The sequence below is a fragment of the Rhineura floridana genome, chromosome 2 (assembly GCF_030035675.1).
Source record: "Rhineura floridana isolate rRhiFlo1 chromosome 2, rRhiFlo1.hap2, whole genome shotgun sequence".
NCBI classification, from domain to species: domain Eukaryota; kingdom Metazoa; phylum Chordata; class Lepidosauria; order Squamata; family Rhineuridae; genus Rhineura; species Rhineura floridana.
This window is the reverse complement of record NC_084481.1, coordinates 83,750,563-83,769,551: the sequence shown is the minus strand read 5'-3', so window position 1 is coordinate 83,769,551 and position 18,989 is coordinate 83,750,563. Positions and strand designations below refer to the sequence as shown.

The 18,989-nt window shown below is 43.4% G+C and overlaps 1 protein-coding gene across 5 annotated transcripts in view; it reads left to right on the top strand.

Moving 5' to 3' along the window:
- GLI2 (GLI family zinc finger 2) overlaps positions 1-18,989 on the top strand; it is a 350,757-nt gene that overhangs the window by 36,939 nt on the left and 294,829 nt on the right. For 3 of the 5 annotated variants that reach the window (XM_061609158.1, XM_061609159.1, XM_061609155.1), the window contains exon 1: positions 379-418. The exons of the other annotated variants lie outside the window; for them this stretch is intronic. In XM_061609158.1, the coding sequence (XP_061465142.1) occupies positions 410-418 (9 nt within the window). In that variant the 5' untranslated portion in view covers positions 379-409. Of the gene's footprint in view, positions 1-378; positions 419-18,989 lie in introns of those variants that run through there. 5 annotated transcript variants of the gene reach the window in all.

The window sequence follows — 18,989 nt, the reverse complement described above, 5'->3', positions numbered from 1 at the left end:
ACAACATCCTTGAAGTTTGGGGGAAGTCCTTATCTGTTTAGAGTGGACAGTTGATATTCTTGTGAAAAATATTCATGAACACTGATAAGGGTTGGAAACATGGCCTTCCATCCAGGTGCAACTAATTAAGTTGGTTCAAACTAAGTGCAACTTATTAAGTTGGTATAAACTTCAAAAAGGATGCTTAGTAAACAATGATGAGACTAAGGACATGATAATCACAACAGGTGTGATTGATTAAGTTATTGTTGAGAATCTGTGCACAGCTTTTGGAGCTTTTAATTATATAAGTCCCCAAGATATGTTGCCCAAGTGAACTTCAACTCAGACCTGGACCAGTGAGGTGCTGTGTACTGGCGATCAGCTGGGGTCTCTCTGTTGTCATTCCCTTGGAGTTCCCGACAACTGAATGGAGAAAGTAAGCTCAGTAGATTTTGCTATTTATATCTTTTTGCCTGCTACAGAATAAAATCTTTGACTTCCACCTATCTGCATGTTTATTGCCCCTGAATCCAAAAGAACCCTTGCCAGTTGGCAAGACACCACCTAGGATTGAAAGTGGAAGCAAAGACTCACTCTCATTGGGTTTCCTAGTTACAACATTTCAGGGGTTGAAGTACCAGCTAGAGTTACATGTGAGTTAAGGGTGCAATCAAGAGCAGCAGAAGCAGGTAGGATGCAACTGCAATAATAGCCTCCCAATAGAAGCATCACTGCCACCTACCAGGAGTAGGGAGACAGGCAGTGGCAAGGTTGGGGCTGTGTGGATGAACTGGAGGAGTCAATCTGGTGCTCCCGTTGATGTAGCTATGCAGCCCTGGCCTCACTGTTGCCCCCCTCCTCCCTCCTGCTCCCCCCCTCCTCCCTCCTGCTCCCCCCTCCTCCTCCTCCTCCCTCCTGCTCCCCCCTCCTCCTCCCCCCTCCTCCTCCTCCTCCCTCCTGCTCCCCCCTCCTCCTCCTCCTCCCTCCTGCTCCCCCCTCCTCCTCCTCCTCCCTCCTGCTCCCCCCTCCTCCTCCTCCTCCCTCCTGCTCCCCCCTCCTCCTCCTCCTCCCTCCTGCTCCCCCCTCCTCCTCCTCCCTCCTGCTCCCCCCTCCTCCTCCTCCTCCCTCCTGCTCCCCCCTCCTCCTCCTCCTCCCTCCTGCTCCCCCCTCCTCCTCCTCCCTCCTGCTCCCCCTCCTCCCCCTCCTCCTCCTGCTCCCCCTCCTCCTCCCTCCTGCTCCCCCCTCCTCCTCCTCCTCCTCCTCCTCCCCCCTCCTGCTCCCCCCTCCTGCTCCCCCCTCCTCCTCCTCCTCCTCCTCCCCCCTCCTGCTCCCCCCTCCTCCTCCTCCCCCCTCCTGCTCCCCCCTCCTCCTCCCTCCTCCTCCTTCCTCCTCCTTGTAAGCTGCAGCTGTCAGCTCTTCACTGAGACAGCAGTGTCGGTGTGGGTGCAGGCAGGGCTGGAGATGCCTTGGTAATTGCCAGGCCGTAAGTCCTCAGCCGGCAGCTTGGCTATAAATCTACCAGGCTAGCAAGGAGGAAGCAAGATAAGGGCAGAGGCCGTTCAAAGCTTACGTGCCAAGCCAGAAATCCAGAAGAGATGTCAGTGAAGGTCTGGTTCTAGTTTGCCGAGAGATCAGTCCAAGTTAAGGTTCAGGGGATAGGAAGACACACAGTGGTCACACCTGACGTTGTAGTCAGCAACAAGCTGAAGCCAAGGTTTGACTTTTAAGGAGCAGGTTTGTCAGCAGGTGTGAGCCCTCAGCGTTTTGGCCTTAAGTGGACAGGCCTGCCCCTCTTCTGCCTGACCTTCTGTTGTCTACGTTCTGCAGGTGAGGGGGGAGTCTCCTGTTCACTTTCTGCGTCTGGCTGAAGGGCTTCAGCTGTGTCTGGGGTGCTCTGCAGCTGAGGGGGAGAAGGAGCTGGGTTCTCAGGAGTTTCCTCCATTTCTCCTTCTGGATCTGCTGCTTCTGGGTCTGCTGCTGTTACTCCTGAGTCATCCTCATCTGATGAGTCCTCTGACGGGGCCATGACAGCAGCAATGCTTCTGCCAGGAGGCTATTGCTATGACTCCACTCCACCGGGCTCCTGGATGCAATCCCGTAACACCTGGGAGAAAGCACAATTGAACTCCATGGGACTTACTTCTGAGTAGACATGTATAACACCGCACTGTAAGTTGCACTGAACTCCATGGGCCTTAGTTCAGTCCTGGCTGTCTTGTTCCGTTGATTCCAATCCACAACTAACCTTTTAGATGAGTCAGAGCTTGTACCAATAACTTAGATGTATGATTAATGGGATCTTCTTGAGAACAAAATGCTGAAGAATTTAACATAGACACTATATCCTGGCTCACATCAGATTATTATCTATTTACCACAGACTGAATTCCGTATTTGGCAGTGTTGTTCATATTAGTAAGTGCCGCCCCCTGCGTAAGATATTCATGAAACTATGCAGATGTCCAAGTATAATGTGTCCCCAAACCTACCTCATTCTAAATAAGGGTTTTCCCCTCCCTCTACTTCCTGTGGTTTAGACATTATGAAGCCTGAAACCAGTGTAAGCCAAACTTTATGATGTGAAAATTAAGTTTTCTCTTGTATGCTGCAGTTTGTCAAACCAACAGCAAGCATTCCAAGCCAGGACTGCAATTTGGCAGGATATGAAGAGTTCTCCCTCTCGTGTAGAATATCTCAACAAAATGGAAACCTGGTCTCTGAGCTCTTTGTCAGTTTTGACACATTCCCCTCAACAGCTGGAATCAGCTTCTTGCTATTTCCCCTTTTGGAATTGTGACTCACTATTTTAGCACTGGCCAGTTATCACACAGGATCCTTTACTGTTTCAAAGCTCTTCTATTTTGGCTAAAGTTTTTGGGATTTGTTCAAGGATTGCATGGTCTCCCAAACAGTCATCGGGTTAGAACATGATTGCTTTTTGCATCATGGCAGCCAACCCGACATATTTTGAATTGTCACAAATCAGGCACTGAAGATGACTGGGGTTGTTGTGAGTACAGTACTAATGCTTATAACAAGTAACCTGAACCAGTGGGGGGCAATAGACAAAAAGGCAACCTCTTGTTCCCTTGCTAATTCCTTCTTTAGTAACTACTTATTGGTTTTTTCTCAGGCCTTCCTCCCTTCCTCTTCCTTTCTAGTTGGTCAGAGATAATGCCTGTGAGTGCAAGCCTAATGGCTCTGCAGTGGCCACATGTATGTCTGTACTGAGAATGACGTTTATTTTCCAGCAGTAATAAACCATAAGTTTCTTTATTCTTTCAATTCATATGTGTACTCCGCTGCAACATTTATCAAATTCCATTAGTGGGGAGGAGAAGGAGGGAAAGTTCTGTGATGTGAACGGAAGTCTTTCGCTCATACAGTGACTTCACTGGATACAGCCCAGTGTATTGGGGTCTACATGCCAGTGGTGGGTAGAACTGGAGCCAAAAGTGTGTGCAGTTGGGCCAAACCCAAAAGTACTTGGACAACCCCACAATCTTTCTTGGTGACACACCACACACACACACAGACATGGAATTTGCATGGTGGTGGGGGAAACTCCCATTTGCTCTGGATACAGTTACGGGATGTTAAAGCCTATGACAAATGCTGACTCCCATGTGGCACAGTAAACTTGCAGGTGCATATGCTATCCTGCAAGACTTGCAAGTTCATATAATAGACATCCCTCTGGTCTCAATGGGATATCCTGGTGTCACTGAGACACTTACTTTGGATTTAACATACTTTTAATGATAGGAAGCATGGATAACTTTCCTGCTGGTCTATCTGTTGGCCTACTGAGGCCTTGGTTTGCCTGGATTGCTCCCCAATCTCCTTGTCAGACTCAAGAAGTCCTGCTTATTATGGTCTTTAGAGACTTGCCTATCCTGGCTCATTACGGATTTTTTTTCAGATATTATGGTTTCTCATCATCATTGTCCAGTGTCATATATTATTTTTTCAGCAACTTGTGGCAGCATGTGGTGGCTTCCAGGTAGTATTGGATGATGCAGATTAAGGTCAAGTCAAATTCATTTTGAGTCCTGCTTTTGGGACAGAAATAGCCTTGATTGTCTTGGTGGATGATTTATGCTGGGAAATGGATGGTTTGTTTGCAATCATGTTGGTTCTCTTGAACCTCTCAGTGGCTTTTGTTACCTCCTTTTTACAGGACACTTGAGTGCCCTCTGAGAATTTCATCTTCTTCCTATTCAAGGCTTATACACTGAGTTGGATGAAAATCAAAGAATACTTCTAACTTTCAAACATTTTTTTAGCTACCTGACAGAAAGTTCTCCCTCATCAAACATGTAAATTTTGACATCAAATTCACAAAAAAATCAGTTCTGCTCTGCTCTTATAATTTCTTGGAAGAAGAGCCACCAAGGCTCAAAATGCATGTGATATTTCTTATAAATACATTTGGGATCTCTTCTTTCGTTTTTGTGCCTTAAAGCCTGCTATAAATAGGCACACTGCCTCTGCTCTGTACACATTCCACTAATGATTTTTTAAAAATTGCCTTATCCTGATCCTGATCCCTGATCCTATCTGTTTTTAATAGAAGTACCATCCAACTCTGTAAAATAATAGAATAGTAGAGTTGGAAGGGGCCTATAAGGCCATCAAGTCCAACCCCCTACTCAATGCTGGAATTCAAATTAAAGCATACCTGACAGGTGGCTGTCCAGCTGCCTCTTGGATGCCTCCAGTGTTGGAGAGCCCACCACCTCCCTAGGTATTTGGTTACATTGTCACACCTCTCCAACAGTTAGGAAGTTGTTTCCTGATGTTCAGTCGAAATCTGGCTTCCTGTAACCTGAGTCCATTATTCCATGTCCTGCACTCTGGGATGATTGAGAAGAGATCCTGGCCCTCCTTTGACAACCTTTCAAGTACACGAAGAATGCTATCATGTCTCACCTCAGTCTGTGCTTCTCAAGGCCAAACATGCCCAGTGAGAAGACTGAGGGGAGATATGATCGCACTCTTCAAGTTCTTGAAAGGTTGCAACACAACAGACAGCCAAGATCTCTTCTTGATCATCCCAAAGTACAGGACATGGAATAATGGGCTCAAGTTACAGGAAGCTAGATTTCGGCTTAACATCAGGAAAAACTTCCTAATGGTTAGAACTGTTAAATACTGGGGTAGATCCAAACTAACAGAACAATCCAAACTCTGTCAGCCCTGCCGACCTCCTTTAGCCTCCTGCCAGCTGCCACCTGTAGAGTAACACCAGCATCACTCTGCTGGTGCAGTTTCTCTTTCCATCTGCCAAACAGTGGGATCCACTGCTGCCAGTGGGATCTTCCCAGGGGGCAGGCTAAGCTGACCCAGGATCTTTTGGATCTCAAGCCAGCCACACCTCCACCATCTGACAGCATCGGGCCACCATGTGTGGCAGGCCTACAGATATAGTGGTGGTCCCACTGCTCTATAAAGGCCCAACAGGCTAGGGGAGGGGTTTGGATTGCTCCCTCAATTAGTTGCATGAAGTTACAATTGAATTAAATGGGACTTAAGTAGTGACTAACATACCCCATTGATTTCAATGTGACCTAAGTTCATCTAACTCACGTGTTGCTGAACTACAACTCCCATCATCCCTGGTTGCTAGAGCTGTTTAGAGTTGTAGTTCAGCAATATCTGGAGGACCAAAGGTTCCCCATTCCTAATCTAATTTAAGACACTTCCAGGAGCTCTGTCTATTGAGCATTCATCCTTCTTTGTTTGCACGAAGTTTGCAGGGAGGTTATATAGTGTTGGCTGGTCATTGAGTATCCTTTTTTATTAGTTTTCAGGGAGGTTATACAATGTTGCATCAAACAATAGTTATCCCAACTTCCTATTTCATTTTTCTGTTACTTTTCTTGCCACGATAGAAGTGGGTTTATTGCTCAACAGCATGAAATTAACTTTAACTGTGCAATCTGAATTTGCCAGTATATGATTGATTGCCACCCACAAAATGGCAACAGTGTGGAAGAGCCCCAAGTCTGGATCCAGCCCAATATATTTTATATCACATTGGAAAATGTAGTTATCACACAACATGGGAAGAGCAAAAACCACAATTTTTACAAGAAACCACCACAATTTTTTCAAGAAACCACCACATTCCCATTTGCACCCTTTGCCATATGTTTAAATATTTTACTGCTTAGTAGAAAATGGCCTATTGTGCATTTAGAGAATGTTACAGGCTTAGCCAAATGAGCTGTCAGCAAAGCCCTCTATTATTAACATTGCACTGAGACCTGGGAGAAACATGCTATGTCATGCGTAGGAATGAATTGGAGGCTGTGGGTATTAGCGATGTCCACGTGATGTTACTGTAATTCTGTGGTACTGTTTTACTTTCTTACTATTGTGAGAGGGTTCAGAAGTTCACTGTTTGTGCAGGGGGGTGGAAGGAGAGAAGAAGTCTGGTCTGACTTATTTGTCCTGTTAATAATGATGTCTGGAGCAGAATAACCCCTGGTGAACTCGTGTCCTCCAGCCCAGCTGCAGCTCTTCAACAAAGACCCATCACTAAATCCAGGAAATGGACTAGCATGTGGGTGAGTTAATGACTCCACTATCGCACCCTTTCTACTGTTCCTGAGGGTATGGAACTCCTCTGTTGTAGATCACCTGCAAACGTGTGTGTGTGTGTGTGTGTGTGTGTGTGTGTGTGTGTGTGTGTGTGTGTGTGTGTGTGTGTGTGTGTGTGTAGGAGGGAGGCCCATCAAAGTTTGCATACACAACTTTTAAAAACCACATTCCCTTCCTGTTTGGCTATTGTGGAATTTTCTTATTCTTTGATATTTATTCTGTTCCTGAGCTCAAAGGGAATGGCTGTATATTTTCCTGAAGGCTCTATTTGTAGTCATAAAAGAGGACTGCACACACTTTAAAGGAAACAAATATCAATTTTCAATAGTATTTCACCTTTAAAGCATGAGCATTTAACCTGGAACACTGTAGGTACATTGCCTTCTCTTTGATGATTCTCAGATCTTTAGCTGCTAGGTGTCCATGCCTCCATCTTTTCTAGGTCCCCTCCCCCTTGGTATGTCTGCTCCCCTGCTATTCTGACAAAGGTTGAAGAAACCAGAGCTCAGAAAAGTTATTTTTTTGAACTAAAACTCCCATCAGCCCCAGCCAGCATGGCCACTGAATTGGGCTAGGATTACCATCATTTTGTCATTTCAAAAGAGTACATTTGGCTTCGATAAGTGAAAAGTAAGAGTATGCTGTTGCACCATCTCAAAAAGAGTACATGTACTCTTAAAAGAGTACGGTTGGTAACCCTAGATTGGGCTGATGGGAGTTGTAGTTCAAAAGAGCAACTTTTCCAAGCTCTGGAAGAAACAGTATGCTGAGACGGTGGCTTGTACAGTTGGAATTGGTTTTATTTTGGCAGACAGTATGCTGCTTTTCATTGCTGGGAGTGGTGGTTGTATTAGTATTGCTGACTCAGTGATGCCAAATGATTGTAGGCAGGTGTTTTGGCCTGCCTGTGTGCTGTTCCCCACATTATGGAAATGAATGGACCTGACCACACATCTGTATACTGAGGCTGCATACACACCATACCTTTAAAGCACATTTTCCCTCCCCTAAAGAATCCTGGGAACTGTGGTTTATCCCACACCAAGCTCAAAACCCCAGCCCCCCAACGAACTACAGTTGTCAGGATTCTGTGAAGAGAAACGTGATTTAAGGGGTGTAGCGTATATGTAGCCATAGTGTGCCTACAGTATTACCCAGCCATGTACCTGCTCTTTCTACGCTGTGGGGGTCAGCCCTTCATTTAAGTGGTGGAGGGGACACAGTGAATAGCTGAAGTGAGTTTTATGCCAGGATGCTTAATTGGTTTTGCTTCATCCACTGCACTTTCTTAAAATTATTTCTTCCTGTCCCTAATCAAGCTTTAGAAACTCTTCCTAAAACGTCTTAATAATGGCTTCTTCAGGGAACAAGAGCGTTGGGCTTGATTATTTAGAAAAAGGATCTTGTGGATTCCTGCTCTGCTATTTCTGGCTATTAAACTGTGCTGATCGACTGTGAAGGAACCATCTTCTATTATATCAGTGGTTTACAAACTCATGGTGGGAGGCCATCCACTCTGTACACTTCATCACGCTATACTGCCTGGCTTTTCTGCTGATTTCTCTCTCTCACTCTCTTCCCCCCCCTTCTGGTTGCAACCTGGCTAGGATCAGCAGTTCTGTTTTTATCACACCTATACAGTAAAATTAGTTCACCTGGAAAATCGTGATGGGCTGAAGGTCACCCAGTGAGCTTTATGGCCTAGTTTGATACTGTGGACAAGCAGGCAACACTCTGAAGTACTCAGAGCAGATAATGAAGGCATTTGGCACCATCTTGGGCAATAGCTGAGTGGCAGAGCATCTGCAGAAGGTCCCAAGTTCAGTCCTTGGCATCTCCAGATAGGGCTGGAAAATACTTCCTTTTTGAAACCCTGGAGAGCTGCTGCCAATCAGTGTAGACAGTACTTAGCTAGATGGATCATTGGTTTGATTCAGTATAAGACAACTTCCTATGTTCCTACAAAAATGCCTAGTGGCAGAACAAAACGGTGTCAGCAGTGGCTTTATTTCCAGAGTGTTTGCTTTTAATCTCCCACCCCCTATCCAGAACAGGAAGATTTTTTAAAACGAACAATTAGGACTCAGGGCAAAAAAGAGTTGCATGTCAGCATAATTCCTACTACCTACACCTGTAGCTGCATTATATAGCATAAAATTCCTTACTGAGTGATGTTTCCTGCCTTGTCATCTTTATCCTAGATTAATGAATTGCCTTAGCAGATCAGTTTAGTGCTGAACTGAGCTCAAAGGCCATATCAGCTTTGAGTCACGCGGGGGGCTGCATTTCTCTTGATCAGAGTTGTGCTTTGCCTTTGTTGATGCTTGATCATGTTGTGTTGATGTTATGACACCAGTTTCCCCTCTCCCTTCTCCCTTACCAGATTCTGCACAGATCTTAGTGTGTGATTCACCCTGACTGTTCCGTGTGTTACTTTGCAGGGAGCCTAAAGTGTGGAAGAGGCATTTGGGCTGAAAAATCTCAGCACACTGTAATTAATCCATAGACAAAAGGAAATGGTTTCTTGACAGCTAAATGAAGACCAAGTAATGTGATGCAATGAAAGATAAGTTTGGGTGGGCTGAATCAGAGTTAAGAGTTTATGGAAAATTTATTGCTTTGAGGTGAGCTGGATAGTGTTTAAAGAAAGCACTTTAAGAAAGCCAACTCCACCACAGATCTTTTTTAAAAATGGGGTGTGTGTAGAAACTACAAATAGCAAGGTAATTACAATACAGTCTGCATTATCCAAATTAGGGCCGTTTTGAAAGCAGTCCAGGGAAAATGTTTTACTGAGATCCTGAAACCCCAGCCTAGAATTTATACTGATTCTGGCCGATCCACATTGAAGTTCCTCCCAACAATGACTCTTGATCCATTCTCATTGTAAAGTTCATGAAAAATAGGGCATGTGCATATGTGCATGCCACACACACACACACGCATTCACACACACAGTTTGCATTAATTCAGTTCTTATTTGTTCAGGAAAGCCCTAAACAACTTGGGCCTCAACTTGTACCTTAAAGACCACTTGATTCCTTATGCTCCACCTCATTCACTGAGATCTTTTGATGACACTTGTGATGATGACCCACGCCCCTGAAATTTGGTCAGCTTTTATCAGGGACCAAGTGTTTCGTTTGGCAGGCTCTTACCTGTGGAACTCTTCACCAGCAGAGGCTAAGCTGGAATCATCCCTGCTTTCTTTCAGATGTCTTTTGAAAACTATATTGTTCAGACAGGCCTTTGGGTCATATTTTTCTTTTTTTACCAGCTGGTTATTACTGATTTTTTTACTGATGGCATTGTAATATGCTTTTATATTGCACACCGCTTTTCTATGTTTTTATGAAAGTGCAAGCTATAATTTTTTTAAACAAACAAACCTAGAAGAATTTTTTTATTATAATCCAGCCTCCAGCAACTAAACCTTAGCATTATTATGCAGAAACAGAAGAAAACCATATGTATAGAGAAAAACAGTCCATAAAATAAATTCTTTTATAACATAAGTAAAGCATTAAAATATAAATGCTGACAGTTAATTCAGGACTTTTGTGTCAATCATTATCATACATAGGCTGTGAGGCTGTGCACACTTACTGAACTGTGAGACTTCTGGATAAATATGTGGGATCTGCTGGAAGCATGATAGTCACTATAGGCAAAATGAGCTACCCCCAGAGCCTGTAGCTCTTATTTTATATCCTGTTGCTTCCTAGTAAATAATATATTCTTCTGTGAGGAGGAGGAAGAGGCTGGCACCTGCCTTCACAACACCGCCCAGCCAGAAGTAAATGCAGATAGACCAGAAGTGATGTGTCATGTCTGCAACTGGCCATTCAATGCACTCTAGCTCCCTCCACGGCAGCATACAGGAGAGGTACAGCCAACAAAGGTGACAAAGGCAAATGAATTAGGAGAGGGGTGGAAACCTCTTCCTCCAAGGAGACTAAAACAGAGAAAGGAAAGAGGAGAGTGGGGACTATCCAGGTCTAAAACACAGTGATGAGCCAAACGCAGAAGGAACTTTGTGGGAGGGCAAATGAAAGGCAAAGTGATCAGAAGCTTTCAGGGGAAGGACACAAGAAGGGGATAGGAATTCATTAGTGATGCAAGGAAAGTTCAAGGAGGAGCAGCACACCCTTATTTCCTATTTAGGGGCAGGGCACTCACCATAGCTCCTCTGAAATAAGATGTAGGTGTGGGGCCTGAGGATTTTCAGATACCTTAACAATAGTAGCATAACTGAAGTTCCTATTTAGTTCTCTGTTCTTTTATTTCTCTAAAAGAGTTTCCTTGGTGTAAATAAACTGGAAGCTCTGCAGAAATTGAAACAAGCTTCTCAACTCTTCCTCATGTTAGTTTTTTTCCTTGATTGCTTGTTTATTACATTTATATACCACCTTTTCCTCCAAGGAACACAAAGTGGTGTGCCTTAGTTGTATGTGTGTATGTTCGGATATTTATCAGTTTATTTCACTTGATCCAGTAGACAAGAAATCTGCAAGTGAAAAACAAGAAGAGTCAGAAGAGTCTTGCCTTCATTTTTGCTTGAGCAATATGCTTGGCATACTGTCATGGAGCAGGTCACCTGGAGATGTTCTTTATTTTCAAGTCCTAAGAGTGTTGCTCACTTAGTCATCCCATCAAACACAGTAGGGACACTGTCATCACTAACATGATTACCTTTGAATTTTAGATCTAAGAGAGTCACAGCAATGTGAACTGGCTGTAACAATACTATTTTAAAATACCGTTTTAAAACATATTTCAGTCCTCATTCTAAAAGAGAAAAATATTTCATAAAAAAATATTTTTTTCCCTAGGGGTCCTATTTCAGGCCTCAGGGGAAAAAATGGAAAGAGACAGGATTTTAAATTTTTTCTTCCCAAACCTTCACACCTTTTCATGTGGCCTAAGAAACTTAATTGGTTGCTATAAATTGGGCTAGTTAATCTGAATGATCTGGTCGATGTGTGTTTTCCTGTTGCAATTGCTCTGAACACAGGCTGTCTTAGAAGCAGGTGATTTGTTGCACAGAAGAAGCATGGATGGCTCATACCACTTCCTGTACTTTAAATGAACATGGAAAGTGGAGAACTCGTAGGTCTTGTCCATGAAGATATCCATGTGTCCTAGATGTCTTCTGGAACTCACCACAGACAGAGTAGTCCAGCCTTTGTCAACCTGGTGGCCTCCCATGTTTTGGATGACAACTGTTAGTATGCCTGGGGCCAATAGAAGTTGTAGTCCAAAACATCTGAAGGGCACCAGACACTGCAGTACTCAGATCCGTACTTCATATAGGACAAGCTGGAATAGAAGCATATTTAAATTTTCTTTTCCGTCCATCTTTGTAACATATGAAGCAGTTCATACACATTATCAATTGCCTCTTTCAATGTTTTGCCATACACAAGAAAACATAGCCAGGAATGGTGAACCTGTGGCCCTCCAGATGTTACTGGGCAACAGTTCCCTCCATCCTTGGCTATTGACTGTGTTGGCTGGGGCTGATAGGAGGTGAACCTGGAGGGCCAGAGGTAAGCCACCCCTGCTCTAGGCTCTCCTCCATGCGATATGGTTTGTTGTCCCACATAAAAGAGGTCAGGAGTAGTATTTCTAGAAATATAAAAATGATACCATTGGGATATGTATAGTCTAATCTAGAGCAATGCAAAATTATAGGAGCTGTGGTTTCTTTTCTTAATCTTGATTCCAGAGGTTCTAAAAATCTCTGCTTTTAATTTGCCTGGTTTTCCAACTTTTAATTTACAGAACAGCAGAGGTCTTGCAGTGTGGTTTGCTTTGGTCCAACAAACTCTGGTTTTAATGTAGCAACTTATCCCTAGGCAATGTCAGGGAATGTTTGGGAGGATTCCCTGAGGAAAGGACTTATATGTATATTACTCCAGAGGTAGATATTGAGAATGTTCAATTACTAGCAACAAACTCTGCAAACCTGAAAAAATGACAGTGTATTAGGTGTATTAACCAATCCTACACAACTTCAGCCATGCAGTGGAAGCTGGTGGCTCCAATGTGTGTGGGGTAGTGAATCCACTTCGGGTTTCAATTCAAACTTTCAAGGAAATATCCACCTTGGACAGGTCCTTGAAAGTGCAGATTAAAACTCTGAGGGGATTCACTGCCCCACTGACATCAGAGCCACCAGCCTCCACTGCAGCCATGTCTTGTGTTAGGTGCTTGGGGGGAGGGGGCTGTGAGCAAGCTCTCTCATGTCACCCTGGTGGGTCCCCCAAAATGGCCTTATCAGAAGCAAATGGGAAGTGGCGATGGAGATCAAGGGACTGACAGCAATGATGGGCAGCAGCAGGGAGAAGCAACAGTGGAGTTTCAGCCCCCTGAAACTGCTCCTTCAGCTGAGTGCTAAGAACAGAAGTGCCAGATGACTGCAGCCATTGCCATTTTCATTTCCACCAGAATGTCTCTGGGCTGTGATGCAGTGTACATTGTGGCAGGGCTCAGAGGCAATTGGTGGTAATGAAGATGGCAGCTGCAGTCACCACCATGCCTGATGCTTCTCTTCTCAGTGCTGGGCCTACAACAAATAAAAGAGAGGAAGGAAGGAAGGAAGAAAGGAAGGAAGGAAGGTCAGCATCAACTGCATTGGACCCATGGGCCCTGGCATTTGTCTAACCTTGCCATGTGCTGGTTACTCTGTAGGCAACAAACAGTAGGCTTAGGGAGCCCGTGACACACACTGTGCATGGTGTTCAGCTTGGTGAGTCAGAGCCACCAGTTGTGCTCTCCCAGATTACACAATTCACAGTTTAAGATGAAAACAGGGCTACTTTCCATTGCTTCAGATTAACCCCTTTATTGGGTTGACAAATCAGAGACCTGGTTGAGTTTAGAGGCTGCTCCCTCAGGACAACTGGCCATGTAAATATATATATTGCTATTTCACTTCCACTTTCCCCATCTCTGTGTCAGCTGCTGCTGCTTTGCTCCTGTTACAGACATTAGCAGAAGACAAGACAGGCTGCTTTTTGTATTCATTAGCTTTAGTGTCCTGTGACTTAATCTGCTGCAGTTTAATTTTAATTGAGACACACGCTGCTTAAACAGACGCACGACAGCTCCACCTCATGCTAATTAATTTTCTTCCATAAAATGACAACATCTAATAATTATGTTCCATGTCACTTAAATTAGGTAAACAAGATTTAACTCTGGAAATACTTTCATCATTTGTGAAATAGTAATATAACTCTGACTGTGATAGGACTCAGTGCTTTTTTTGTGAGAGTACTCACCATTATGGGGTACTTGCCGTCCATGGCATCCATATTTTACCAAACAAAGTGATAACAGGACCTGTGCAATGTATTTAGTATTAATTAGGAACGTGCTAGAATTCTGCCCAATTTGGATTTGGTATCGGATTTTTCATTAATCTGCTTGTTCTTTGTCATTGTAGATAGGATTTTTATGTAGCGATTTTCCACAGCTATTTTCAAACATGGATTTTTTTTTTTAAAAAAACCCGCTTCTAAAATATAAATATTAAGAACAATAATTCGATCAATATTTGTATTGGTATCTCCTTTCAAAATATCTATTTTTCCTTTAAAATATTGATATTAATATCAATATTTTTGGGAGGGGAAAAATTGGTTGGTAAAAGCAGCAGATAGCAGACAAAGAATTACCTTGAGTCAATACCCGCCTACAGAATGCTTTTGAACGGCACCAGCAAATGAATCCCATCTCTAGTACTAATTAACACATCTTGCACTCTACAAGTGTAGATATGTTTCTGGTTGTCAAACTCCATCCATTTTGGGGCCAACCAATACATTTTGCTTCCTGAGGTGAAGAATCAAATCCCCCATCCCAAATCAAGGTGCATAACATTATCCCACAACATCTCTCTCCCTCTCTCCATAAAAATACAATAATTATACATTAAATAACTTCCCATTTATGTGATTTCATGAATCAGCTGCCCAAAATGACTGTCTGACTCAGCCTGATAGGATCAGACCTGCAGTCTACTTTAATGAACAAGGAAGGCGGAAGTCTCAAATCCTCTAAACAAAGAAATATAGCCTGTTACTTGTAACTCTCTGTTCTTTCACATCTGGTCTTTGCTTCTTGTTTGGCTAGTGGTATGGTTTGCATGTAGGGTGGAAGAAGTCCGAGTTTCAAAGCCAGAATTTGAAGGCTGGCTGTATCTTTAGAATATGGGAAGGGGCCATAGTGCAGTGGTAGAACATGTGCTTTGAATGCAAAAACTCCCAGGCTGAATCCCTGGCATCTTCAGGTAGGTCTGGGAAAAGCTCCTGTCTGAAATCCAGGACAGGGCTGGCCCTATAACGAGGTAAATGAGGCACTTGCCTCAAGCAAAATATCAGGATGGTGGATCTAACAGGGTTATCTCTTGCCTACCACCACTCACTCTGAGGAAGGGTGAAATCAGCTTTCAGCACCTTAGACAACTCCTGAAATATTTGGGCTAAAACCCAGAGTGGATTCACTGCCCCACAGACATTGGAGGCACCAGCCTCCCCTGGGTGAAACAGCAGGCAACAGACAAAACATCAGAGTACACTAACATTAACCAAAGGTAGACTGGAATAAATGTGTCTGTACAATCCTAAAGGCCAGCAAAGAAGAGGACATATGCACTTCTTGGGGAAGGTTATTTCAAAGATGTGGGGCCACCTCTAGAATGTGGGACAGAATGTCTTATATGCCAAAGAGGCTCCCTGGGTATTTTACTGGTATGTAAATAAGCCAATAAGGCTTGGGCCACATTCACACACATCATACATTTATTCCGCTTTAAACAGTCATGGTTGCTCCTAGAAAATCCTGTGATCTACACTTTATTAAGGGTGCCACTGAGAATTATTAGGAGACTCCTATTCCCCTCACAGAGCTACAATTGTCAGAGTGGTTTAACAGTCAGTCCCTTTTCCCAGAGAACTCTGAGAACTGTAGCTCTGTGAGGAGAATAGGGGTCTCTTAACAACTCTCAGCACCCTTTACAAACTGCACTTCCCAGGATTCTTTGGTGGAAGCCAGGACTGTATAATAGTAAAATAAATGTATGGTGTAAATGTGGCCTTAAAAAAGGAAGAAAGAAAAAACAGCTGGTTTGCAATACTGTTATAATGACTTTGGATTAAATGCCAAATGGCTTATAGCCAACTTTTCTTTAAGTAAGAAAAATGCCCCTCCAGGGCTGTTATTTTGGATTTTTGTTTGAACTGGGGTATGTATTTATGTGTTGGGGTGTAATGGAAATACTGACAGAACTCCTACCCTCTGAACAGAACACCCTGTGAGGTGAATTAAATAATGGGCCAAATTGAGAACTTTTATGTGAGATAATTCTGTGCCCCAAATGTTATCATTTTATGTGCAAAAGGTGAATACACCTGTATGCACACCTGTGTGTGCATATACTTTGCTTCTTGAACAATTCTACTGAAAAATATATGGTGCAATGGATTCTTCTTCTTCTACTTCCAGGATGACAGTCAGCTGCTGCAACATCTTCCTCTTGTTCCTTTTTTTCCTATGTTAAAACTTTTGTTCAAGCAAGAATCACCTCTTTTTAAGACTGCTGAACTCTCCTCTTCGCTGGCTTTCTATCCAATGAGCTCTTCCCATCTTCACTAATGCCTCAGAACGTCTTTTAAAAAATAATCTTTTTCTCCCATTGCTGTAATAAATGCACCAGACTCATCCATCTCAGGAGTCCATACTGATAGTGGCTCCCTCTCATAGATCTTCTCATCCACTTCAACCTTCTTGCAGTAAGGGCTTTTCAACAGGAGTAGAACCACACATGAGGACACAGGGGCTCAGGAGTGTAGGTTGCTGGATTATGGAAGGTGAATTGCAGAATCCTCTGCTGGAAATAAATGCCCTGGCCACATGGCAGCACACCAGAAGGTACAGCAACATGGTGATTGGTTATACTAAAGTCCTGAAGCAATTGCTGTGTCTGCACTATGTTCTTTACATGGGGTGGGGGAAAGCATGATTGAGGCCTAAGTGCTGTAAGATCAATTACAAGTTCTTCTTATGAAGAAAGCATGTTGAGGCATTTATTAACAAACAATACATCATATATATTCAAAACTAGCTAATGGTTCATTACTGTGATGAGCCAGGATTGTCATCAAGCCTCCCTCATGACAGACCTCAATTCTTTTCTTCACTTATGCTTCATCTGCCTTTGTCTGCTGTGATTGCCCTGCCTCTCTTGGGGCCATTGGCCCACCATCTCTGATGTCACAGAAAGTTTGAGTTGCCAGGGGTGATGTGGGAAGGGGCACCTTTATAAATGAAACATTTCCTACAGAGTATTCAGTATAGCCAATTAGAGGGACAAGACATTGGTCTAGAATGATGTCTGTTTACTGTCTGGAGGCAGTGAGTAGGCTTTCTTTTTTCTTTCATAAACACAATCTGCAATTGTGAAGAAGAAGAAATGTAACAAATTTGTTCCATGCTTTTAATAACAGGGCTTGATTCCTGTGTCCATTGTTGGTAATGAGAAGCATGTGCATGGCAATCTGACAGCATTTCACAGTCTGAAGTCTCAAGCTCATTCAAAAGGAAATAAATAGTCCTCTTCTGCATGTGTGTGTGCATGTGCTCGCGTGCACACATGCAAAACATTAAAAATTGCACAGCAGTTAAAATCAATTTTACATAAATTATTATTTATATTTTTATATAAATGAAAGCACATACCTAGGGGGGAGGTGTCAATTTAGCTCAACATCTTCAACAAATTTGCCCTGATGCAATCAATCCCCTTGCATTTGGAATTCTATTAGTATCAATAGAACTCCTTTAGTGCAAATGGTTTCATTTTCCAGATGCAAATCTTGTGGTCCTCAACAGATATTCTAGACAATTTTGCACAAGGGAGAAGCATCTTAAGCTGAGCAGAGAACATTAGTTGTTGCTTCTCGTCGTAATAATGTGGAGCTTAATGGTAGGTTGGTAATCATGATGCATGGTTTCAGAGGCTAGCTTGCACAGCTTGATGGTCTAAATCCCCTTAAAAGCATACATTATATTAACCATATAAATAAATGAATACTAACACCAAACATTCTGCCCTTCCCATCAATCCCTGCTGGTTTGCTCCCTCAAACAGTAACACACTGTGGTTATAATCCACCCGCTGCTACACCCAGATCATGGAAAGCACAAGAAGCCTGTGGTTTCGGGGGGGGGGACGGACACCAACCACCATGGGTTAAAGGCAGAGTATATTCACTACCACTAAGTGAACTGCTGACTTCCTGTCTTAATTTTACCACATATTGCTTTCCTTTCCCTCAGAGAGTTGCAAGGCTTTACATCTGTTGAAGGACAGGAGAAGGCAGTGAGTGGAAGAGGCCATTTCTCTGGCTTTCAGAGACTCCACCCTATTTCCTCTAGTCTCACAGTTGCTAGCATATGGTATCTTTGCCATTTTGTACGTATCTCTTTAAAATGATGAGAGCTAGAATCTTGATGTATTTTGTAAATGAAAGCCAGGGTTCTCCAGAGCGTGTGTATATGTTACAAAAATGTCATTCTCTTCACTATTTCTGACCAGCTGTGAATGATGCTCACAAGGTACAATTGCATGAAACTATATCGGCCTGGTGAGCCTCTTTACCACAGATACCGTTGGTATTTCTCCAGTAAAACAATGACCTGATGTCCACAAAACAGCAACGAGGTAAAAGTTGCTCCTCTAAATTGTCACCCTGTGGTATGTATCTCTGTGTGTCAAGTCATTCAGCTGCAGCATAATGTGCAGCAACCAGATTTGATGCCACATAATAACTACATTATTTTTATTTATTGTTACATTTATCTCCCACCTTCCCTTCAAGGAACTTAAGGTAGTCTTCATGGTCCTCCCCCACCTCATTTTATCTTTACAACAACCCTGCCATGTAGGTTAGGCTGAGAAGCAGTGACTGGCCTAAAGTCACCTAGTAAGCTTCACGGCCAAGTGGGGATTTGAACCCCCACTGCATATCTTGCAGGTTCTAGTCCAGCACTCTTACAGCTATACCAGACTGCCTTTGTTTAGATGTAATAACACTGCTTTGATGATGCTCTGAATAAAGGGGGCGTTGGTTGTGTCTGCTTGCACCTGTCTGGCATAATGCTTAAATGATTCTATGCACACCCTGTGCTCATCATTGCTGACCTTTATACCTGTGGCCCTCCCAATATTGTTGGACTACAACTCCCATCCTTGACCACTGGCTATGCTGGCTGTGGTTGATGGGAGCTGGAGTCCAGCACCACCCGGAGGGCCACAGGTTCCCCATTCCTGCTTTATAGGCATGGCCCCCGATCATGCTTAGGTTTGTACATGTATGCATGGTCTTTCAGCTATA